The sequence below is a fragment of the Tachypleus tridentatus genome, chromosome 5 (genome assembly GCF_004210375.1).
Source record: "Tachypleus tridentatus isolate NWPU-2018 chromosome 5, ASM421037v1, whole genome shotgun sequence".
Taxonomy (NCBI): Eukaryota; Metazoa; Arthropoda; class Merostomata; order Xiphosura; family Limulidae; genus Tachypleus; species Tachypleus tridentatus.
This window is the reverse complement of record NC_134829.1, coordinates 6,770,669-6,797,119: the sequence shown is the minus strand read 5'-3', so window position 1 is coordinate 6,797,119 and position 26,451 is coordinate 6,770,669. Positions and strand designations below refer to the sequence as shown.

Sequence of the window (26,451 nt, the reverse complement as noted above, 5' to 3'; positions counted from 1 at the left end):
ATATTAATCTAGGTAATAGAGTTATAACTTTATCATTCTGAGATCACCGAGTTGTTCTAAAATGATATTAATCTAGATAATAGAGTTATAACTTTATCATTCTGGGATCACCGAGTTGTTCTAAAATATATTAATCTGGATAATAGAGTTATAACATTTTCTTTCTGGGATTGCTGTGTTATTCCAAAATGGTACTAATCTAGATAGGAGTATTATAACTATCATTCTAAAATGGTACTAATCTAGATAGGAGTATTATAACTATCATTCTAAAATGATATTAATCTAGATAGGAGTGTTATAACTATCATTCTGGGATCACCGAGTTATTCTAAAATGGTATTAATCTAGATAGCAGTGTTATAACTATTATTCTGGGATCACTAAGTTATTCTAAAATGGTATCAATATTGGTAGCGTCTTCCCTCTAGTTGCTATTTCCATCCAGTTTTCTTCCCCGTAGCTAGTAGGTACAGTGGGTATTATTAACTTGTTGTCTTCCCTCAAGTTGGTAGCTACAGTGGGTATTACCAGTAAAGTTTCTTCCCTCTAGTTAGTAGCTACAGTAGATATTACCTGCCAGTTCTTTTCTCTATAGTAAATAGTACAAAGTTAATGACAGTGGCAGATGGTCTTAGTAACTTTGTAGTTGGAAAGGGACGTTGAGTTAAATTTAGTTTCAGTGGGAATGTGAGAACTTTTGTTTCCTTTCTCTAATCCGTAAGACTTGCTGACTGTAGCTGAAGAAATTTGAAATAAGAGAATATTAACTCTGAATTGGGCAGAGGGCAGATAGCCCATTGTATAGCATTGTATTTTTGATTGCTTGAAAGTTAGAATGTTTTATTTTAATTTATTAATAATGTGCTCAATTGTAATTTTTATTGATCAGTTGGTTTACCTCACACTAATCAGTATAATTGATTCTCATATCAGTTACTTGGTTAAATTGCCCATCGGTATTGCTGACTGACCATCCTCCTTTTGGTCAGTTGTTCAAAATTATGGATGATAGCAAGTACAATTAGTAGTTTTGCCATAAATACAAAACAAAAATGTAATTAAATGCTTAAATCCATATTTTTAACTTAAATGATATTAGTTTAGTACTTTATGTAAGCTTTGTATCTTCCAGTGTTTTGTGGCATATCTGAAAAGTGTTTTTCTGATGAAAGATAAGAAAGTTTTCAACATACAGTCTTTGGACACAGATGCTTATGCAAGGTAAGAGGTGTAGCAACTGATTGATAATGTAACAGATCTGAGATAGAACTAACTCATACATCAACCAAACCAATACTTTAAAACCAGGAGCATGTGATGCCATAAATGGATATCCATGGCGACTAAAATTTATGAAATATCTTGAATTATGTTTATACATAGTATATCAGACTGATCTAGCTTATTTTGTTGGGTAGAATATATTCGACTGACGTATTATATATAATATCTATATTAAACTAACAGATTCATTGTAATATATGTACGTATACAGTATATTCATCTGACATAGGTTGGTTGTTAGGTGTATATTGACACAGTATATGAATCTGACAGATTGGTTGTTTGGTAGATATATTAAACTGACACAGATTGGTTGTTTAGTCATTGTCAATTGAATAATATACAGTTTTTGTTAGTGAGTTTTGTTATTTTAGCTTGCTATTAACTGTGAATAGAGTGTTTTAGAATAATTGGTTGTGTGAAGACTGCATCAAAAGAATTAATTATTGTGTCCTGTATTTATATCTAATATTATAATAGTACTGGTACATTTATTATATCTTAGAAGACGTTTTCTGTTTTAAACATTGAGCCTAAATAATTGTTGTATTTCTAGATCTCTCGGTCTTGCCGTGACTCCAAGAGTTCGGTTTCTTCAGAAAACTTTAAAGAAGCAGGCTGTTGAGAAGAAAACTAAAGAGGAAAATTTTTCACTTGTTGATTCGGACAATGGAAGCAGCAGCGAAGCAGAGAACAGAGAGTCCAAAGCAGCATCTGAAGTTCTGAATTACTTTAGTAACAACGAGTCCAGTGATGAAGACCTATTCACAGTCAAACGGGTTATAACATACAGTGACAAAAAGGTGTCATTTTTATATCTCATTTGTTGTATGGAAATGCTCAAAAAAGACATTTTGATGTTTAGATACTTTTCCCTGTGGTTGTAATTTAGTTTGAATGAATTTCAAATTTAAAAGCATTTTTCAACCCGTTTGATTAGAACAAAGTAACAGTGTGAAGAAAATGCAATATTAGTTTTGTAATAGATCAAGTTTCTAAAATATTATTAATAATGCTTTCATGTATACTGTAAGTTTGTAAAGTATTATTAATAATGCTTTCATGTATACTTTAAGTTTCTAAAGTATTATTAATAATGTCTTCATGTATACTGTAAGTTTCTAAAGTATTATTAATAATGCCTTCATGTATACTGTAAGTTTTTAAAGTATTATTACTAATGCCTTCATGTATACTGTAAGTTTCTGAAGTATTATTAATAATGCCTTCATGTATACTGTAAGTTTCTAAAGTATTATTAGTAATGCCTTCGTGTATACTGTAAGTTTCTAAAGTATTATTAGTAATGCCTTTGTGTATACTGTAAGTTTCTAAAGTATTATTAATAATGCCTTCATGTATACTGTAAGTTTCTGAAGTATTATTAATAATGCCTTCATGTATACTGTAAGTTTCTAAAGTATTATTAGTAATGCCTTCATGTATACTGTAAGTTTCTAAAGTATTATTAATAATGCCTTCATGTATACTGTAAGTTTTTAAAGTATTATTAATAATGCCTTCATGTATACAGTAAGTTTCTAAAGTATTATTAATAATGCCTTCATGTATACTGTAAGTTTCTAAAGTATTATTAATAATGTCTTCATGTATACTGTAAGTTTCTAAAGTATTATTAATAATGCCTTCATGTATACAGTAAGTTTCTAAAGTATTATTAATAATGCCTTCATGTATACTGTAAGTTTCTAAAGTATTATTAATAATGTCTTCATGTATACTGTAAGTTTCTAAAGTATTATTAATAATGCTTTCATGTATACTGTAAGTTTCTGAAGTATTGTTAATAATGCCTTCATGTATACTGTAAGTTTCTAAAGTATTATTAATAATGCCTTCATGTATACTGTAAGTTTTTAAAGTATTATTACTAATGCCTTCATGTATACTGTAAGTTTCTGAAGTATTATTAATAATGCCTTCATGTATACTGTAAGTTTCTGAAGTATTATTAATAATGCCTTCATGTATACTGTAAGTTTCTAAAGTATTATTAGTAATGCCTTCATGTATACTGTAAGTTTTTAAAGTATTATTAATAATGCCTTCATGTATACTGTAAGTTTCTGAAGTATTATTAATAATGCCTTCATGTATACTGTAAGTTTCTAAAGTATTATTAGTAATGCCTTCATGTATACTGTAAGTGTCTAAAGTATTATTAATAAAGTCTTCACGTGTATACTGTAAGTTTCTAAAGTATTATTAATAATGCCTTCATGTATACTGTAAGTTTCTAAAATAGATAATAGAATAGATAAAGTTTAGTACTAAACAAATGTATTTTGATGGAAACATTTATAAAAACTGGATTGTGTCACAGGATGAGATGAAGGAAGACCTAGAACTGGACCTCACATCCTCTAAAACCAAGAGGAACTTAACAAAACCTGCTGTTGCTAAAAAACTGAAGAAAAAGAAAATAATACCTAACAAAAAGATTGTCTTTAACGAAGAAGGAGAGGTTTGTGTGTTTCATTGTCTCGACGCTTATTTTCTTTACAATGTTGTACTGCTGCCATGTAGCTGTTTGTCAGTAGTGTCTGTGTTCTTATTGGCTGATGTTTGAATGATTTTAATTACCAAACATTTCAGGCTTATCAGTGAAACATTTAAAATCTGTAAAACATTTTACATTTTTTCTTGTCTCTTCTGTAGGCCTAAGAGGTGTGTGTATATATTGGGTTGAGGAATAATTCGTGAGCGTTTTTTCAAGTTAAAAAAATATATTCATAAATGAAATGCTTTCGCAAAATAGTTCATGTCATTTGGTAGATAATTTTTTGCTCTAATAGATGGTGTGTTTGATTTTCATATGTCTTTAATTTTTGCTTTCATTTTCAGCTCATTAAATGGAATGTCAAGTGGACAAAATCGAGCATTTTCGACACCATCTGCTTTTCGCATTTAATTTCTTGCAATTTCGTTTAAAACAATGCATACTATATACCTAGGTATTACATGAAATAAAGTATCATAATAAATGTTTTGGGTGTAATGTGTTCATGCATTGAAGTATCGTATAGTCTTGCATGTAATGCTTGAAAGAAATTATTTAAAAACGCTCACGAATTATTCCTCAACCTAATATATATATGTAAAAGGTGTATATGTTTGGGTGTATATATATGTATATATCTATATTTTATGTAGGAGTATATGTTTGTATACATATGCACTGCTGGCCAAAATCTTAAGGCCAATGAACATAAAGAAAAAATATGCATTTTGCATTGTTAGACTCAACCACTTATTTGAGTAGAGCTTTGAAAGATGAAAATAAAAAAGGGAAAATAAAAAAAAATTTTTTTTGCATTTAATAGGGAAAATGTGAACACTATGAAATTAACTTAAATACTAACTGGTCAAAAGTTGAAGACCATACTGAAACGAAGAGTTAATTGGTAAACACGTAACAAAATTTAGTCATATTTGTTCAAGCATTAGTGTTGTCAGTATCTCCCACTGACATCTGTGTTACATTGGGTAAAAATATGGCAAAGGCTAAAAAGTTGACAGAGTTTGAATGTGGCAGAATTGTTGAGCTGCTAAAGCTAGGTCTCTCCCAACGTGCCATCTCTGGTGAGGTTGGGCATAGTAAAGCTGCTCTTGCAAATTTCTTGAAAGACACTGAGGGATACGGAATGAGAATTTCAAGTGGTCGGTCCAAGAAAATTTTGCTGGCGTTAAGCAGGAGGTTTCGTTGGGTTGTCTGGCAAGACACCAGCCAATCACCGAACTAGATTAAGGCTCTTACAGATACAGAATGCAGCTCAAGAACAATAAGACAGCGTCTATGAGAGAAAGGCTTTAGAAACCGTAAACGTCTTCAAAGGTCATGCCTCCCTTAAACTTTGCTGAGAAATACCAAACATGAGAAAAAATTTAACCTGGAAGGTCCAGATGGCTGGCTTCCAACGTTACTGGCACAATAAAGATATACCACCAGAGACATTTTCTACATAACACAGTGGAGGATGTTCCATCATAGTCTGGTGAGCTTTCTCCTTCCATGGAACAATAGAACTTCAAGTTATACAGGGGCATCAAACAGCAGCTGGTTACATTCACATGTTGGAGAGAGCAGCATTCTTATTCACTGAAGGCCCTATCTTGTGTGGAAATGACTGGATCTTTCAGCAGGACAATGCTGCAACCCACAATGCCTGCAGGACAAAGGACTTTTTCATGGTGAATGACGTGATTTCTTTTGGACCATCCAGCTTGTTTGCCCGAACTGAACACCATTGAAAATGTTTGTGGGTGGATGGCAAAGGAAGTATATAGAAATGGACATCGGTTCCAAACGGTGCATGATCTTCGTGAAGGCATCTTAACCACTTGGAATAACATTCCAGCCAGACTTCTGCAAATGCTTATATCAACCATGCCAAAGCAAATTTTTGAAGTTATTCACAATGACGGCCATGCAACTCACTGCTGAGACCTCTTGTTGGGCATTTCCTACCCTGTATAGGACTTATTTTTGGTATGGTCTTAAACATTTGACCAACTAGTATTTAAGCTAATTTCATAGTGTTCACATTTTCCCTATTAAATGCTAAAAAGTTTTTACTTTTATTTTCCCTTTTATTATTTTCATTTTACGAAGCTCTACTCAAATAAGTGGTTGAGTCTAACAATGCAAAATACATATTTTTCTTTATATTAATTGGCTTTAAGATTTTGGCCAGCAGTGTATATGTATATATAAATACATATATTACAACCATAAAATTTTCAAGTCATAAACCAAATCACAATAAATAAATATACTCTGCATATTTTTAAAAGAGGATTCTAGGGTACAAGCTACAATGTGGGATTATAAAATGTATTCAGGTTTTGGAGGTGAGTGAAAAAGTAGGACCCACATTGCAGTGGGAAAACACTATCTATCAGTCTGAACCTCTAGTTCTCTAGTCTCACTTAAGAAAATTAGAAAGTAGGAGAGCGAGGTGTGGGTGCTCAAGCCCACAACTTTCCACATCTATATCACCTTTCACTGTTTATCACCCAGATCCTGATCTTCATGTTGGTAAAGTTATGCTTCTTGTGGTCTCTAAGGCAAAGTTCTTGGGGCTTATCTTTGACCATTAGCTGACCTTTATACCTTATATCAAGCAGCCATGAGTCGAATGTACAGGGGCACTGAACATCATCCGTGTCCTCTCTTCCACCTCCTGGGTAGCAGATTGATGTTCTGTGCTAAAGATGTATCATGCTCTTATTTGATCAGAACTGGTCTTTGGCTCTATCAGGATCTCAGCCTTGAAGATGTTACAACCTGTTTATCATCAGGGGCTTTGGCTCTACACAATGGCTTTCCTCACTTCTCCAGTCCAGAGTTTTTACACAGATTCTCATGAACCCCCTCTACACCTCCACTGTTTGCAACTGTCTCTACTGTATGCTTCAAAACTTTGTTCTTTCGCACAACATTGCACCAGAGGTTGTGTTCTCCTTCCTCAGTGGGCCACGCTTTTTCAGAACAGACAATCTGTCATTGTTCTTTTGACCGTCGTAAACATGCACATCTGGATAAATTAGGTCTGTCCTTGATTGGCATTGCTCTATTTACTGGTCAGCCCATCCCACCATGGCTTATAATCATCTCCAAGTGTGACCTTACTTTAAATCATCTGAGAAAAGCAGACACTTCTGATTGTAAGTACCGTTTTGTATTTGCTGAACATCTTTTAAACCATCCTTTCATTCCTTTTTATACAGATGGTTCAAAATCAGGTGACTGTGTGAGATCTGCCATGGTTCAGTTGTTGTGCACAGAATCTTCTCTACAGCTTCTGTGTTCATTGCTTAGCTCTGTGCCATTTCTCTTGTCCTGAATCACATAGAAGCTAAGCATTCCTCAAAATTGTGCTATTTATACCAACTCAGTTAACTCTCTGCTGGGCCTCGAATCTCTTCATGCTAGTTCTCACTGATATTCAAAACCAACTGTCCCATTTATCTTTAAATTCTACTTCTGTCCAATTCTTCTGGATACCAGGCCATGTTGGTATTCATGGAAATGAGCATGCTGACACTTCAGCTAAGTCTGTCTGCTTTGGCACTTTCTCTGCTGTGTCTGTTCCACACATGAACTAGAGCCCTGTATACAAGGTTTGGCCTTGTGCCAGTTGGCAGTCAACTTGGAGTGAGCAACATAAAAACAAGCTCTTCCAAATAAAACTCTCTATTGGACTTTGGCCATCTTGCTTCTATAAGGATCGGAAAGAGGAAGTTACTATAATTAGACTATGTATTGGTCACAGTTTTTTAACTCATCATTTTCTTTTATCTGAGACTGATGCACCAGTGTATGTTTCTGTGTGTCACTCAGGTCACAATAGTCTACATTTTACTGTTGTAGTGTTGTTACAACTCAACAATTGGCACCATTTTAAACATTTCATCCACAGGTTTACCTCTGACACTGGACAGTGTCATTGGCAATGGTGACACTGTCTATCTTACAAATTTTTTAAAATTTTTAAAGGCCATTGACCTTTCTAACTTTAATTTTTGATTTATAAATTGTTCTTTATTTTAATTTTTTACAATTTTTAAAAAAATTATTTTTTTTTAGTTTTTTCACTGGTTGTTTGGCACAGATAGTCCTAGCTGCTTTGCACTATAAACTGCCAAACAACCAACCAACATCTGTAATTTATCCTTGTTAACAGTATGATCAAACCTCATTTTTTTAACTTCTGTAATACAGCCTGATGAACAGTATCCAACAACATTAATGTCTGAAACAGCAAAAGAGCTGCAGATGGAGCTTCCTGAAGAAGGTGGAATCAACATAGAATTAACAAAAAGAATCCTTCAAGAGGAAGATAAGTTTGATAAACAGCTATATCGTCAAAGGATTAAAGAAGTACATCAGGTAATGGACCTCTAGAAATGTTTAAAAACATGTTTAAATCTCTAGGTGTGTTTAAACAACTTCTCAATGATATCTGTTCTTCATATCATCTAATGAACAGTCTCTTGTTTTAATATTAGATGTTAGGTTTGCAACATCAAACATCAGGAAATATTCAAACCAACATGTTTAATATTCATAATTAAACCATATTAGAATGTTTTTCTTCTATTAGTCATAATTTGTTCATTAAAAATCTCAAATGATGTGTAAAAATAGGAATTCCGATCAGTTGATATTTCTGTCCCAAGTCGTTGCTGGTGGTAATTATCAGTCGTTGTCAGAACTTGTCAGTTTTGTTTAACCTTGATGGATACTGAAAGCCAATTCTGAAAGAGTTAGATTTGGTTATGAGAAATTTAAAGCCATGTTATTAAATCCAGAAAGTTGGTAAAACCGTGGAATAGTTTGTCCATTTAAAAACCATGCCTTATGAAAAGTTTCTTTATATATCAAAATATGTAACTTTAATGGAGAGAAAAATAATTCTGAAGTAACTTATTTCTGCTTAATGAACTTACACAGTTTGGTGAGGAAGAGAAAACAAATTATCAACATAATGAATAAGTTACTGTATCAGTACAATTGTCTAGAATAACCTAAAGTATTTACATGTTGTGGTGAGTAAAGAACTTTACTTGAAAACACATGTAGTAATTCTCTTTTCACAGTTTTTGATTTTAAATATGTAATGTATTAATGTAAACATGTGACAGATAAATGGAAATGTTCATTTTCTAAAATACATGTGTTTTTATGTATTATTTTTACATTTGTAAATAATCTGAATATACTGTTGTCTTCTTAATACTGTTTAATTTTTGTATATTACACTCTTTTTGTGATATGGTAACTTTTCTGTTTATATCTTAAATCACTAAGTAATTTTTAATGTATGTATGTTTCACAAATAGTCAATGTAATGTTTAAATAAGTTTTATTATGAAATGTAAGTTATTATGAAAATCATTTATGTCCAAATGATGTACAAAATTTTGATGTGTTAAAGAAGTTAACAAGTTTTAGGTTGTTATGTTTTATAAGTGTTGTGTCAAAGTTAACAAGTTTTAGGTTGTTATGTTTTATAAGTGTCGTGTCAAAGTTAACAAGTTTTAGGTTGTTATGTTTTATAAGTGTTGTGTTAAAGTTAACAAGTTTTAGGTTGTTATGTTTCATAAACTGTTGTGTTAAAGTTAACAAGTTTTAGGTTGTTATGTTTCATAAACTGTTGTGTTAAAGTTAACAAGTTTTAGGTTGTTATGTTTTATAAGTGTCGTGTCAAAGTTAACAAGTTTTAGGTTGTTATGTTTTAAAGTGTTTTAGGTGTCAAAGTTAACAAGTTTTAGGTTGTTATGTTTTATAAGTGTTGTGTTAAAGTTAACAAGTTTTAGGTTGTTATGTTTTATAAACTGTTGTGTTAAAGTTAACAAGTTTTAGGTTGTTATGTTTTATAAACCGTTGTGTTAAAGTTAACAAGTTTTAGGTTGTTATGTTTTATAAACTGTTGTGTTAAAGTTAACAAGTTTTAGGTTGTTATGTTTTATAAGTGTTGTGTTAAAGTTAACAAGTTTTAGGTTGTTATGTTTTATAAGTGTTGTGTTAAAGTTAACAAGTTTTAGGTTGTTATGTTTTATAAGTGTTGTGTTAAAGTTAACAAGTTTTAGGTTGTTATGTTTTATAAGTGTTGTGTTAAAGTTAACAAGTTTTAGGTTGTTATGTTTCATAAACTGTTGTGTTAAAGTTAACAAGTTTTAGGTTGTTATGTTTTATAAGTGTTGTGTTAAAGTTAACAAGTTTTAGGTTGTTATGTTTTATAAGTGTTGTGTTAAAGTTAACAAGTTTTAGGTTGTTATGTTTCATAAACTGTTGTGTTAAAGTTAACAAGTTTTAGGTTGTTATGTTTTATAAGTGTTGTGTTAAAGTTAACAAGTTTTAGGTTGTTATGTTTTATAAGTGTTGTGTTAAAGTTAACAAGTTTTAGGTTGTTATGTTTTATAAGTGTTGTGTTAAAGTTAACAAGTTTTAGGTTGTTATGTTTTATAAGTGTTGTGTTAAAGTTAACAAGTTTTAGGTTGTTATGTTTTATGTTTGTGTTAAAGTATAAGTGTTGTGTTAAAGTTAACAAGTTTTAGGTTGTTATGTTTTATAAGTGTTGTGTTAAAGTTAACAAGTTTTAGGTTGTTATGTTTTATAAGTGTTGTGTTAAAGTTAACAAGTTTTAGGTTGTTATGTTTCATAAACTGTTGTGTTAAAGTTAACAAGTTTTAGGTTGTTATGTTTTATAAGTGTTGTGTTAAAGTTAACAAGTTTTAGGTTGTTATGTTTTATAAGTGTTGTGTTAAAGTTAACAAGTTTTAGGTTGTTATGTTTTATAAGTGTTGTGTTAAAGTTAACAAGTTTTAGGTTGTTATGTTTTATAAGTGTTGTGTTAAAGTTAACAAGTTTTAGGTTGTTATGTTTTATAAGTGTTGTGTTAAAGTTAACAAGTTTTAGGTTGTTATGTTTTATAAGTGTTGTGTTAAAGTTAACAAGTTTTAGGTTGTTATGTTTTATAAGTGTTGTGTTAAAGTTAACAAGTTTTAGGTTGTTATGTTTTATAAGTGTTGTGTTAAAGTTAACAAGTTTTAGGTTGTTATGTTTTATAAGTGTTGTGTTAAAGTTAACAAGTTTTAGGTTGTTATGTTTTATAAGTGTTGTGTTAAAGTTAACAAGTTTTAGGTTGTTATGTTTTATAAGTTGTGTGTTAACAAGTTTTAAAGTTAACAAGTTTTAGGTTGTTATGTTTTATAAGTGTTGTGTTAAAGTTAACAAGTTTTAGGTTGTTATGTTTTATAAGTGTTGTGTTAAAGTTAACAAGTTTTAGGTTGTTATGTTTTATAAGTGTTGTGTTAAAGTTAACAAGTTTTAGGTTGTTATGTTTTATAAATGTTGTGTTAAAGTTAACAAGTTTTAGGTTGTTATGTTTTATAAGTGTTGTGTTAAAGTTAACAAGTTTTAGGTTGTTATGTTTTATAAGTGTTGTGTTAAAGTTAACAAGTTTTAGGTTGTTATGTTTTATAAGTGTTGTGTTAAAGTTAACAAGTTTTAGTTGTTATGTTTTATAAACTGTTGTGTTAACAAGTTTTAGGTTGTTATGTTTTATAAGTGTTGTGTTAAAGTTAACAAGTTTTAGGTTGTTATGTTTTATAAGTGTTGTGTTAAAGTTAACAAGTTTTAGGTTGTTATGTTTTATAAGTGTTGTGTTAAAGTTAACAAGTTTTAGGTTGTTATGTTTTATAAGTGTTGTGTTAAAGTTAACAAGTTTTAGGTTGTTATGTTTTATGTTTTATAAGTGTTGTGTTAAAGTTAACAAGTTTTAGGTTGTTATGTTTTATAAATGTTGTGTTAAAGTTAACAAGTTTTAGGTTGTTATGTTTCATAAACTGTTGTGTTAAAGTTAACAAGTTTTAGGTTGTTATGTTTTATAAATGTTGTTAAAGTTAACAAGTTTTAGGTTGTTATGTTTTATAAGTGTTGTGTTAAAGTTAACAAGTTTTAGGTTGTTATGTTTTATAAGTGTTGTGTTAAAGTTAACAAGTTTTAGGTTGTTATGTTTTATAAGTGTTGTGTTAAAGTTAACAAGTTTTAGGTTGTTATGTTTTATAAGTGTTGTGTTAAAGTTAACAAGTTTTAGGTTGTTATGTTTTATAAGTGTTGTGTTAAAGTTAACAAGTTTTAGGTTATGTTTTATAAACTGTTGTGTTAAAGTTAACAAGTTTTAGGTTGTTATGTTTTATAAGTGTTGTGTTAAAGTTAACAAGTTTTAGGTTGTTATGTTTTATAAGTGTTGTGTTAAAGTTAACAAGTTTTAGGTTGTTATGTTTTATAAGTGTTGTGTTAAAGTTAACAAGTTTTAGGTTGTTATGTTTTATAAACGTTGTGTTAAAGTTAACAAGTTTTAGGTTGTTATGTTTTATAAAAAGTTAACAAGTTTTAGGTTGTTATGTTTTATAAGTGTTGTTTTAGGTTGTTATGTTTTATAAGTGTTGTGTTAAAGTTAACAAGTTTTAGGTTATGTTTTATAAGCGTTGTGTTAAAGTTAACAAGTTTTAGGTTGTTATGTTTTATAAGTGTTGTGTTAAAGTTAACAAGTTTTAGGTTGTTATGTTTTATAAACGTTGTGTTAAAGTTAACAAGTTTTAGGTTGTTATGTTTTATAAATGTTGTGTTAAAGTTAACAAGTTTTAGGTTGTTATGTTTTATAAGTGTTGTGTTAAAGTTAACAAGTTTTAGGTTGTTATGTTTTATAAGTGTTGTGTTAAAGTTAACAAGTTTTAGGTTATGTTTTATAAGTCGCCAGTTAAAGTTAACAAGTTTTAGGTTGTTATGTTTCATAAACCGTCAGGCCAAAGCCAACAAGTTTTAGGTTGTTATGTTTTATAAGTGTTGTGTTAAAGTTAACAAGTTTTAGGTTGTTATGTTTTATAAGTGTTGTGTTAAAGTTAACAAGTTTTAGGTTATGTTTTATAAGCGTTGTGTTAAAGTTAACAAGTTTTAGGTTGTTATGTTTTATAAGTGTTGTGTTAAAGTTAACAAGTTTTAGGTTGTTATGTTTTATAAGTGTTGTGTTAAAGCCAACAAGTTTTAGTTTGTTATGTTTCATAAACCGTTGTGTTAAAGTTAACAAGTTTTAGGTTGTTATGTTTTATAAACGTTGTGTTAAAGTTAACAAGTTTTAGGTTGTTATGTTTTATATAAGTGTTGTGTTAAAGTTAACAAGTTTTAGGTTGTTATGTTTTATAAGTGTTGTGTTAAAGTTAACAAGTTTTAGGTTGTTATGTTTTATAAATGTTGTGTTAAAATTAACAAGTTTTAGGTTGTTATGTTTTATAAACGTTGTGTTAAAGCCAACAAGTTTTAGGTTGTTATGTTTTATAAGTGTTGTGTTAAAGCCAACAAGTTTTAGGTTATGTTTTATAAGCGCCAGTGTTAAAGTTAACAAGTCTTTAGGTTGTTATGTTTTATAAGTGTTGTGTTAAAGCCAACAAGTTTTAGGTCATGTTTTATAAGTCGTTGTGTTAAAGCCAACAAGTTTTAGGTTGTTACGCTCATAAACCTGTTGTGTTAAAGCCAACAAGTTTTAGGTTGTTATGTTTCATAAGTGTTGTGTTAAAGTTAACAAGTTTTAGGTTGTTATGTTTTATAAGTGTTGTGTTAAAGTTAACAAGTTTTAGGTTGTTATGTTTTATAAGTGTTGTGTTAAAGTTAACAAGTTTTAGGTTGTTATGTTTTATAAGTGTGCCAGGTTAAAGCCAACAAGTCTTTAGGTTGTTTTATAAGTTTGTGTTAAAGTTAACAAGTTTTATGTTGTTATGTCTTTATAAGTGTTGTGTTAAAGTTAACAAGTTTTAGGTTGTTATGTCTTTATAAGTGTTGTGTTAAAGTTAACAAGTTTTAGGTTGTTATGTTTTATAAACGTTGTGTTAAAGCCAACAAGTTTTAGGTTGTTATGTTTTATAAACGTCAGGTTAAAGTCAACAAGTCTTAGGTTGTTATGTTTTATAAGCAACAGGCCAAGTTAACAAGTTTTAGGTTATGTCTTTATGTCGTTGTGTTAAAGTTAACAAGTTTTAGGTTGTTATGTTTTATAAGTGTTGGTTAAAGCCAACAAGTTTTAGGTTGTTATGTTTTATAAACGTTGTGTTAAAGTTAACAAGTTTTAGGTTGTTATGTTTTATAAACGTTGTGTTAGTTAACAAGTCTTAGGTTGTTATGTTTTATAAGTGTTGTGTTAAAGTTAACAAGTTTTAGGTTGTTATGTTTTATAAGTGTTGTGTTAAAGTTAACAAGTTTTAGGTTATTATGTTTTATAAGTGTTGTGTTAAAGTTAACAAGTTTTAGGTTGTTATGTTTCATAAACTGTTGTGTTAAAGTTAACAAGTTTTAGGTTGTTATGTTTCATAAGTGTTGTGTTAAAGTTAACAAGTTTTAGGTTGTTATGTTTCATAAACTGTTGTGTTAAAGTTAACAAGTTTTAGGTTGTTATGTTTCATAAACTGTTGTGTTAAAGTTAACAAATTTTAGGTTATATTTTATAAATGTTGTGTTAAAGTTAACAAATTTTAGGTTATATTTTATAAATGTTGTGTTAAAGTTAACACATTTTGGGTTGTTATGTTTCATAAACTGTTGTTTTAAAGTTAACAAATTTTGGGTGATTATGTTTCATAAACTGTTGTTTTAAAGTTAAATTTTGGGTGGTTTTGTATTGATATGAATATCTTACGTAATTTTGTAAGTGAATTTTGATGATTTGTTTAGGAGAAACGGCGTAAAGAAAAGGAGGCTAGAAGATTAGAGAGAGGTTTACCAACAAAATCTGAATCCAGGGATAAAGTGAGTTTGAAAAGATAGAATATTTCTAAACTGTTATAGTTACTGTACTATATATATATGTACACCGTATAAACATTTCTAAACTGTTATAGTTACTGTACTATATATATATGTATACCATATAAACATTTCTAAACTGTTATAGTTACTGTACTATATATATATGTATACGATATAAACATTTCTAAACTGTTATAGTTACTGTACTATATATATATGTATACCATATAAACATTTCTAAACTGTTATAGTTACTGTACTATATGTATATGTATACCATATAAACATTTCTAAACTGTTATAGTTACTGTGCTATATATATATGTATACCATATAAACATTTCTAAACTGTTATAGTTACTGTGCTATATATATGTATACCATATAAATATTTCTAAACTGTTATAGTTACTGTACTATATATATATGTATACTGTATAAATATTTCGAAACTGTTATAGTTACTGTACTATATATATGTATACCATATAAATATTTCTAAACTGTTATAGTTACTGTACTATATTATATAGTATAAATATTTCTAAACTGTTATAGTTACTGTACTATATATATGTATACCGTATAAATATTTGTAAACTGTTATAGTTACTGTACTATATCATATAGTATAAATATACTCTTCAAAAAAAGAAATGCAAAAGGCAAAATATGAGACAAATTGTTAACAAGTTTATTCCGGGTAGTTCTGTATGACGTGTGAAACTTTGCACATTCACTGCTGAACATCCAAAGTCTGCAAAGGCGAAGTCCACACTCACTAGGTGAAGTTTAACCTCACTCAACGTCAATAACGAGTATGCCCCCCATGAGCATCAATAACTGCTTGGTATCTCCTGCCCATGGAAGCAATGAGATGATGAATCACATCCTGTGGAATGGCTGTCCACTCAACCTGCAAAGCTGCTGCAAGCTGAGGTAGAGTCTGTGGTTGAGGTTGTCGCCATCGCAGACGTCGGTCCAACTCGTCCCAAAGATGTTCGATGGGGTTTAAATCAGATGATTTGGAGGGCCAGGGAAGAACGTTGATGTTGTGGTGTCTCAAGAAGACAGTGGTGAGTCGGGCTGTGTGAGGACGGGCGTTGTCATGTTAAAAAACATTGTTGACATTCACCATCATGGGTTGCACATGGGGCCTAAGAATCTTGTCGACGTATCGTTGAGCCATAAGATTCCCTCGAATGTGCAAAAGGTCTCTTCTGGTATTGTAGGCGATGGCAGCTTACATCATGACGCTGCCACCACCAAATCTGTCAACATTCTGCACACAGTTTGCTGCAAAATGTTCACCTCGACGACAGTAAACACAGGTCCTTCCATCCTGCCTACGAAGCATAAAACGTGATTCATTGCTGAACCAAACATGCCTCCATCGTCGATGAGGCCATACCTGATGTGCCCGAGTCCACTGCAGCCGTGCTTGATGATGTTGCTGGGTGAGGATGATGCCTCTGACTGGAGGTCGAGGTCGGATTCCTGCATCTCATAGATGCGTACGGTCTGATTGGAAATCCTACGCAGCCCTGGTATGGTTGAGACAGTAGACGTCCCAGTGGTGGTCCTATCCCGAAGGTGATGTAACCGGATGTAGCGATCTTGTGCAGGCGTGGTCACATGAGGTCTGCCAGATCGTGGACGGTCATGAGTTGATCCATGTTGTTGGTGACGATTCCATAGCCTTGTGATGGTGCTTGGGTGGACATTCACAGCTCTGGTAACATCTGATCGAGATTTGCCTGCTTCCAAGCAAACAATGGCGTTTTACTTCAGTCAGTCTTGGCGTAACTGTATTGGGTGTTGGTGGCTTAACACTGAGCTATGGAAATCGAGAATCCGTCACTTTTATAGGGATTTTGCACATGTTGCACTTGCAGAACATGCAGATCTCTCAAACAAATTTATTGGACACGAATGCGTTTTGGCGAAAAATCTGATGTTTTTCTCCGTTTTCAAAGTGCACAACTTTTATTGTTATTTTGGTCTGACAATCAGTGTTTTAACATGTGCAACATCACATACTCTGAGCTTGTAATGTTATTACATATATTTCTCTTTAAAATAACAAAAATATCCCTTTTGCATTTCTTGTTTTGAAGAGTATATTTCTAAACTGTTATAGTTACTGTACTATATATATGTATACCGAAAAATATTTCTAAACTCTTACTGTACTATATATATGTAAATCGTATAAATATTTCTAAACTGATATTTTGACTGCACTATATATATGTATACCGTATAAATATTTTTAAACTGTTATAGTTACTGTACTATATATGTGTATGCAGTATAAATATTTCTAAACCGTTATAATGACTGTACTATACATATTTATACAGTATAAATATTTCTGAACTGTTATAGTTACTGAACTATATATGTATACAGTATACATATTTCTAAACTGTTATAGTTACTGTAATATACAATATACATATTTCTAAACTGTTATAGTTACTGCACTATATATACGTATACCGTATAAATATTTCTAAACTGTTATAATGACTGTACTATATATATTTATACAGTATAAATATTTCTAAACTGTTATAGTTACTGTAATATACAGTATACATATTTCTAAACTGTTATAGTTACTGTAATATACAGTATACATATTTCTAAACTGTTATAGTTACTGTAATATACAGTATACATATTTCTAAACTGTTATAGTTACTGTAATATACAGTATACATATTTCTAAACTGTTATAGTTACTGTAATATACAGTATACATATTTCTAAACTGTTATAGTTACTGTAATATACAGTATACATATTTCTAAACTGTTATAGTTACTGTAATATACAGTATACATATTTCTAAACTGTTATAGGTACTGTACAATATGTATACAGTATACATATTTCTAAACTGTTATAGTTACTGTAATATACAGTATACATATTTCTAAACTGTTATAGTTACTGTAATATACAGTATACATATTTCTAAACTGTTATAGCTACTGTAATATACAGTATACATATTTCTAAACTGTTATAGCTACTGTAATATACAGTATACATATTTCTAAACTGTTATAGCTACTGTAATATACAGTATACATATTTCTAAACTGTTATAGCTACTGTAATATACAGTATACATATTTCTAAACTGTTATAGCTACTGTAATATACAGTATACATATTTCTAAACTGTTATAGCTACTGTACAATATGTATACAGTATACATATTTCTAAACTGTTATAGCTACTGTAATATACAGTATACATATTTCTAAACTGTTATAGCTGCTGTAATATACAGTATACATATTTCTAAACTGTTATAGCTACTGTAATATACAGTATACATATTTCTAAACTGTTATAGCTGCTGTAATATACAGTATACATATTTCTAAACTGTTATAGCTACTGTAATATACAGTATACATATTTCTAAACTGTTATAGCTACTGTAATATACAGTATACATATTTCTAAACTGTTATAGCTACTGTAATATACAGTATACATATTTCTAAACTGTTATAGCTGCTGTAATATACAGTATACATATTTCTAAACTGTTATAGCTGCTGTAATATACAGTATACATATTTCTAAACTGTTATAGCTGCTGTAATATACAGTATACATATTTCTAAACTGTTATAGCTGCTGTAATATACAGTATACATATTTCTAAACTGTTATAGCTACTGTAATATACAGTATACATATTTCTAAACTGTTATAGCTGCTGTAATATACAGTATACATATTTCTAAACTGTTATAGCTGCTGTAATATACAGTATACATATTTCTAAACTGTTATAGCTGCTGTAATATACAGTATACATATTTCTAAACTGTTATAGCTACTGTAATATACAGTATACATATTTCTAAACTGTTATAGCTACTGTAATATACAGTATACATATTTCTAAACTGTTATAGCTACTGTAATATACAGTATACATATTTCTAAACTGTTATAGCTACTGTAATATGTTGTTTCAACATTTTATTTTTTTACAACAGATATAAATTTTTTATAACTTTTATTTGAATGTATTCACAATGTGTTAATGTATTATGTAGACATGTGATAAGTACTTGGTAAATTATTTTGATGTTAAAATATGAAATCATTATTACTCATAATCTCGTATTTAAAATATGAAAACATGAGAATAGATGTTGGATTATTTAAGATGCAACAGATATCATTAAATGTCTGGAATAAAGATGTAAACACATTATTCTAGATGAATCCACCAGTTAAACTCAATATTATTGTTAAAGGAAGAAGAAAATTCCAGTAGTGAAGATGAAGCTATCAGCACCATGATAGATGAACTACCTGATCCCGATAAAGTTTGGGGCAAAACATTAGAAGATTCAGTGGATGATAAAAGTACTTCAGAAGATGATGGAACTGACTCTTCATCTGAGAGGTACTGTTTTATTCTGGGGTTTCACATATTATTCATATCAATACCACATAGTAAACTAACCAGTGATATTTCTTTGGGTTCCTTTAAGGTTAGCTCAAACTGATGTGTGCCATGTTGGTTACTTGATGCTTTCAGTAATATTTAAATAATTTACCAAGTGTGTTTGACATTTTTCAAACTGTTTCTCAAGTTGCTACTTATTAATGAACACTGTTACCGATTGATGTTCTTGAATGTTGAATCAATGTATTCCTTTTAACATTTCCCTAGAATTTTTTTATTATCCAAAATATAATATATTAGTTTACTTAAAACCAATTACTGATATATTTCATGTTATGTAATGTTTTATATACAATGTTATATAATGTTTAACTCTCATGTATGTTAGAAGTACTTTTAAATTTAAGAGTTGGAGAAGATGTTTGTTTAGTTCACAAAACACACGTGTCTATTGATGAACTGTGCAGGAGTAGATGTTTGTTTAGTTCACAAAACACACATGTCTGTTGATGAACTGTGCAGGAGTGGATGTTTGTTTAGTTCACAAAACACACATGTTTGTTGATGAACTGTGTAAGAGTAGATGTTTGTTTAGTTCACAAAACACGTGTCTGTTGATGAACTGTACATAAGTAGATGTTTGTTTCATTTACAAAACACACGTGTCTGTTGATGAACTGTACATAAGTAGATGTTTGTTTCAAGAGTTGTTTGTTCAGTTCAAAAACACACGTGTATGTTGATGAACTGTACATAAGTAGATGTTTGTTTAGTTCACAAAACACACGTGTTTGTTGATGAACTGTGTAAGAGTAGATGTTTGTTCAGTTCACAAAACACATATGTATGTTGATGAACTGTGTAAGAGTGGATGTTTGTTTAGTTCACAAAACACACGTGTCTATTGATGAACTGTGCAGGAGTGGATGTTTGTTTAGTTCACAAAACACACGTGTTTGTTGATGAACTGTACATAAGTAGACGTTTGTTTAGTTCACAAAACACACGTGTTTGTTGATGAACTGTACATAAGAGTAGATGTTTGTTTAGTTCACAAAACACACGTGTTTGTTGATGAACTGTGTAAGAGTAGATGTTTGTTTAGTTCACAAAACACACATGTTTGTTGATGAACTGTCAGGAGTAGATGTTTGTTTAGTTCACAAAACACACATGTTTGTTGATGAACTGTCAGGAGTAGATGTTTGTTTAGTTCACAAAACACACGTGTTTGTTGATGAACTGTCAGGAGTAGATGTTTGTTTAGTTCAAAAAACACACGTTTGTTGATGAACTGTGTAAGAGTGGATGTTTGTTTAGTTCACAAAACACACATGTTTGTTGATGAACTATCAGGAGTAGATGTTTGTTTAGTTCACAAAACACACGTGTTTGTTGATGAACTGTCAGGAGTAGATGTTTGTTTAGTTCACAAAACACACGTGTTTGTTGATGAACTGTCAGGAGTAGATGTTTGTTTAGTTCAAAAAACACACGTTTGTTGATGAACTGTGTAAGAGTGGATGTTTGTTTAGTTCACAAAACACACGTTTGTTGATGAACTATCAGGAGTAGATGTTTGTTTAGTTCACAAAACACGTGTTTGTTGATGAACTGTGTAAGAGTAGATGTTTGTTTCATTTACAAAACACACGTGTTTGTTGATGAACTGTACATAAGTAGATGTTTGTTTAGTTCACAAAACATACGTGTTTGTTGATGAACTGTACATAAGTAGATGTTTGTTTCATTTACAAAACACACGTGTTTGTTGATGAACTGTACATAAGTAGATGTTTGTTTAGTTCACAAAACACACGTGTTTGTTGATGAACTGTACATAAGTAGATGTTTGTTTCATTTACAAAACACACGTGTTTGTTGATGAACTGTACATAAGTAGATGTTTGTTTCATTTACAAAACACACGTGTCTGTTGATGAACTGTACATAAGTAGATGTTTGTTTCATTTACAAAACACACGTGTTTGTTGATGAACTGTACATAAGTAGATGTTTGTTTCATTCCCACATCTGTTTATGAAGCATTTGTTTTTGAAAACGTTCATAAACTGAAACATCCTATGTTTACTTTTCATGAAAAGTTTATTATTGACATTTGTCCATCTGGTATCAGCTGTTTCTATGCCATAACTTAGGAAGTAATTTTATATTTCACTGTGTAAATCACAAGATGTTGAGTTTCTGTTGAATCTTCTGATGGAAGCAGTACCATTGGACACTACAAAAGCAGTACCACTGGTCACTACAAAAGCAGTACCACTGGTCACTACAAAAGGATAAATTGTGCTTCTCAATTCTTCACTTAACATGATGCTTAGGGACAGCAAGACATCTGTTGATCCAAATCAGCTGTTTCATCCATGATGCTCAGGGACAGCAAGACATCTGTTCATTCAAAATGGCTGTTTCATCCACGATGCTCAGGGACAACAAGACATCTGTTGACCCAAATCAGCTGTTTCATCCATGATGCTCAGGGACAGCAAGACATTTGGTGATCCAAATCGGCTGTTTCATCCATGATGCTCAGGGACAGCAAGATATATGTTGATCCAAATCGGCTGTTTCATCCATGATGCTCAGGGACAGCAAGATATATGTTGATCCAAATCGGCTGTTTCATCCATGATGCTCAGGGACAGCAAGATATATGTTGATCCAAATCGGCTGTTTCATCCATGATGCTCAGGAACAGCAAGATATCTGTTGATCCAAATCGGCTGTTTCATCCATGATGCTCACGGACAGCAAGACATATGTTGATCCAAACTGAAGCTATTAAATAAAATTAATTAAACTCACTCAACTTTACTGTTTTCTCTTATCATTCATATATGTATTAAGCTTTCTCTTAAACTCACTTAACTTTACTGTCTCCCCTTCTCATTCATATATGTATCAAGCTTTCTCTTAAACTCACTTAACTCTACTGTCTCCCCTTATCATTTATATGTGTATCAAGCTTTCTCTTAAACTCACTTAACTCTACTGTCTCCCCTTATCATTTATATATGTATTAAGCTTTCTCTTAAACTCGCTTAACTTTACTGTCTCCCCTTATCATTTATATATGTATTAAGCTTTCTCTTAAACTCGCTTAACATTACTGTCTCCTTTTCTCATTCATATATGTATCAAGCTTTCTCTTAAACTCACTCAACTTTACTGTCTCCTCTTATCATTCATATATGTATCAACCTTTTTCAGTTTTATTGTCTTTACATCTAAAGACCAAATGCCCTGTTAGAAAAATAAAGTTGTCTTAACTGAAGATCCTCTTACTTTACCTAAATGTGTATTTGTGTTACCAAGATCTATAATTCTTGCTGTTAAGTATGAAAAATGTTTATTCATTAACATTATCAGTTTCTTTTAGAATTTTAAATACTTCAATCAGATTCTCTTTAGCTTTTAGTTTTTTAAATACTTCAATCAGATTCTCTTTAGCTTTTAGTTTTTTAAATACTTCAATCAGATTCTCTTTAGCTTTTAGTTTTTTAAATACTTCAATCAGATTCTCTAGCTTTTAGTTTTTTAAATACTTCAATCAGATTCTCTTTAGCTGTTAGAATTTTAAATACTTCAATCAGATTCTCTTTAGCTTTTAGTTTTTTAAATATTTCAATCAGATTCTCTTTAGCTTTTAGTTTTTTAAATACTTCAATCAGATTCTCTTTAGCTTTTAGAATTTTAAATACTTCAATCAGATTCTCTTTAGCTTTTAGAATTTTAAATACTTCAATCAGATTCTCTTTAGCTTTTAGAATTTTAAATACCTCAATCAGATTCTCTTTAGCTTTTAGAATTATAAATACTTCAATCAGATTCTCTTTAGCTTTTAGAATTTTAAATACTTCAACCAGATTCTCTTTAGCTTTTAGAATTTTAAGTACTTCAGTCGGATTCTCTTTAGCTTTTAGTTTTTTCAAGAGAAAACAATTTAAGGATCTTAATGTCTCCTCATATGACAAGTGCTCCATTGCTGGTACCATTCTAGTAATCTTCCTATAAACCCCTTCCAACAATTCAATGTCTTTCCTAAGGTAAGGAGGCCAATATGGAACATAATACTCCAGTTGTGACCTAACCAATGACCTATATAATAAAACTGTAACCTCTTTAGACTTGTATTCAGTATTTCTGTTTATACAACCTAAAATTTTATATTACACTACCAGTAAGAACAGCACACTGTTTGGATGTCTTAAGAACAGCACATTGTTTGGATGTCTTAAGAACAACACATTGTTTGGATGTCTTAAGAACAGTACACTGTTTGGATGTCTTAAGAACAGCACACTGTTTGGATGTCTTAAGAACCTAATCAACCATTATACCAAGATCCTTTTCTTTCACGACACTGCTAAGGTTATTTCAATACAAACTATACTTACAAGTGGAGGTATGATAACCCACATGCATTACCTTGTATTTATTATAATTGAAATCCTTCCACCATTATTTTTCCATCTCAGTAAATTATGTAAATAATTTTTGAATTCATCAGCATCCTCTTCACACCCAAGGCCTCAAAATTGTCTTTAAATTTAAGAAATTATTAAACATTTCTTGATCTATGTCATTCATGTAAATCAAAGACAGCAACCTGTCTTAAGGCTAAGCTTTGAGGAACCCTATTTGTGACATTAACCCAGTTTAACTGAACTCTGTGACAAACAACCTTCTGCTTTCTTCCATCAAGCCACTTTCTCATCCAGTTAGTTAACTTATCCCCCACACATATAGAGAACTCTTTGCAAGCCTTTTATGTGGCACTTTGCCAAATGCTTTCTGAAAATCCAGATATTCCAAATCTACACTCTTATCCGCATCTACGTAAGCACCTACCATTATAAACATGTCAAAATATTTGTTTCTTAGTGAAACCATGTTGACTGTCTAATAAAATTAGAAACTTTGTTGAATCATCTTCTGACATATCTTTCATCAGACTTTCCAAAACTTATTTTCACAACTGATGTAAAATTAATAGGTCTGTAATTACTGAGACAACTTCTGTTGCTTCCCTTGAAGATGAGAGTAACATTAGCTAATTTCTAATCTATTGTCCATTCTTTAAGGACTTGTGAACAATTGTGGCAAGTGACTCACATATCTAACCCTTGACCTCCTTTAAAACTCTTGGGTAAATGTTGTTTGGCCCAGAAGCTTTATCATTCTTTAAACTTCCCAGTTTTAACAAACTCAGAATTTATTTTGTTCAACTTTGTTTTCATTCACAAACTATTTAAGTATATGAATAATGTTTAAGTTTTCATTTGTAAAGACTGATGCAGAACATAATGACCTTGCTATTTTATAATCAGATACAAGCCTTCCTGTATTATCTTTGAAAGGTTCTATCCTAAACTAACGTTTTATTTATTTACCTCTAATGTACTTTTAAAAACTTTTAATTTTTATGTTTTCAGACACATGTTTTAAAAACTTTTAATTTTTATGTTTTCACACACCCTTTTTGAATGTGCTGTTTTTCCTGTTGAATAATCGAGTAGTTAGAAACATGAAGAAAGATTGTTTTGGCCATGCTGTTACTGTAACTGACAGTGGACGCTGTGTGTCATCTATATAATAGTAAGGTTAAACACAACAAAGCTACACTGTGACAACTTAACAACTTGAGATGTGTTTGATTAATAGGTCACCTTGAAGAGTGATAAAGATCAGAGAAGCTTTTCCATCAAGAATCATTACACTAATATTTCTCTCTGCATATTTCATACAAATTAGAAATTCTTTTGTTTTTCACAATTAGGTAAAATATGAATTATTTCCTTAAAATCTGGTCAGTACTGTGAAGCTGTCATTTATTGGTGTTTTGATTGTGTTATGTGTTATTGTGTCAGGTAATTGGTTTAGACATGAATATTTAGTTTTTGAACATGTTTTGTTACACAAAGGAACAAGTGTGTTATGTGTTATTGTGTCAAGTAACTTGTTTAGACATGAATATTTAGTTTCTGAACATGTTTTGTTACACAAAGGAACAAGTGTGTTATGTGTTATTGTGTCAAGTAACTTGTTTAGACATGAATATTTAGTTTCTGAACATGTTTTGTTACACAAAGGAACAAGTGTGTTATGTGTTATTGTGTCAGGTAATTGGTTTAGACATGAATATTTAGTTTCTGAACATGTTTTGTTACACAAAGGAACAAGTGTGTTATGTGTTATTGTGTCAAGTAATTGGTTTAGACATGAATATTTTATTTCTGAACATGTTTTGTTACACAAAGGAACAAGTGTGTTATGTGTTATTGTGTCAGGTAATTGGTTTAGACATGAATATTTAGTTTCTGAACATGTTTTGTTACACAAAGGAACAAGTGTGTTATGTGTTATTGTGTCAAGTAATTGGTTTAGACATGAATATTTTATTTCTGAACATGTTTTGTTACACAAAGGAACAAGTGTGTTATGTGTTATTGTGTCAAGTAATTGGTTTAGACATGAATATTTTATTTCTGAACATGTTTTGTTACACAAAGGAACAAGTGTGTTATGTGTTATTGTGTCAAGTAATTGGTTTAGACATGAATATTTAGTTTCTGAACATGTTTTGTTACACAAAGGAACAAGTGTATTATGTGTTATTGTGTCGAGTAATTGGTTTAGACATGAATATTTTATTTCTGAACATGTTTTGGTACACAAAGGAACAAGTGTGTTATTGTGTCAAGTAATTGGTTTAGACATGAATATTTTGTTTCTGAACATGTTTTGGTACACAAAGGAACAAGAGAAAGCTCCAGCAGCCAAGTCTTCCTGAGTCCAAACGACAGAAAAGATCAGAGGAGGAAATTTCGGAGCCACTAGACACGGGATTGACGTTAGCCGGTGACGAGGAGTTGGCTTTACACCTCCTTTCGAGAACGTGATTTCTTTCCTAACAATTTCTGCGTTATTGAGAAGTTTATGTAACTTTCAAATATTTAACATTATGTTTGTTGTTTTCAACATTAAACAGGTATTTTCAGTAAACTTTTAAATGTATAAATGGCTACAATTCATGTTAAGTCTCATTTATACTTATTGTAATCACTGTAAAATTTACTAAATGATTCAAGCAAACTTCTCTGCTACAATATCCACTTTGCCAGCGTTTTGTCACTTCCTGGTAAATTATTATGAACAATATAAACATTCTTTCTGTCATACAAGAAGTTACTGTGATTGGCTGTATGGTTTCAGGTTTCACAGTAGCATCATTTCTATTTAGAATTTTAATTTACAGATTGTAGACATAGGGTTAGAAACAAGGAAAGTGTCAGAAAATTTAGAACAAATGTTGTTGTTTTATCGTAAAATACAAGGAACAGAAACTTGCTTTCTGTCCACCTTGGA

General features: G+C 30.8%; 1 protein-coding gene across 2 annotated transcripts in view; it reads left to right on the top strand.

Annotated features, from left to right (window-relative positions):
* Positions 1-26,104, top strand: part of LOC143250424 (putative ATP-dependent RNA helicase DDX10) — a 52,893-nt gene extending 26,789 nt beyond the window's left edge. For both annotated transcript variants that reach the window (XM_076500897.1, XM_076500896.1), the window contains exons 13-19: positions 1,136-1,224; positions 1,844-2,090; positions 3,632-3,772; positions 8,033-8,200; positions 14,540-14,614; positions 18,908-19,059; positions 25,841-26,104. In XM_076500897.1, coding sequence (XP_076357012.1) covers positions 1,136-1,224; positions 1,844-2,090; positions 3,632-3,772; positions 8,033-8,200; positions 14,540-14,614; positions 18,908-19,059; positions 25,841-25,985 — 1,017 coding nt within the window. In that variant the 3' untranslated portion in view covers positions 25,986-26,104. The remainder of the gene's footprint in view (positions 1-1,135; positions 1,225-1,843; positions 2,091-3,631; positions 3,773-8,032; positions 8,201-14,539; positions 14,615-18,907; positions 19,060-25,840) is intronic.
* Positions 26,105-26,451: the final 347 nt, after the last annotated feature.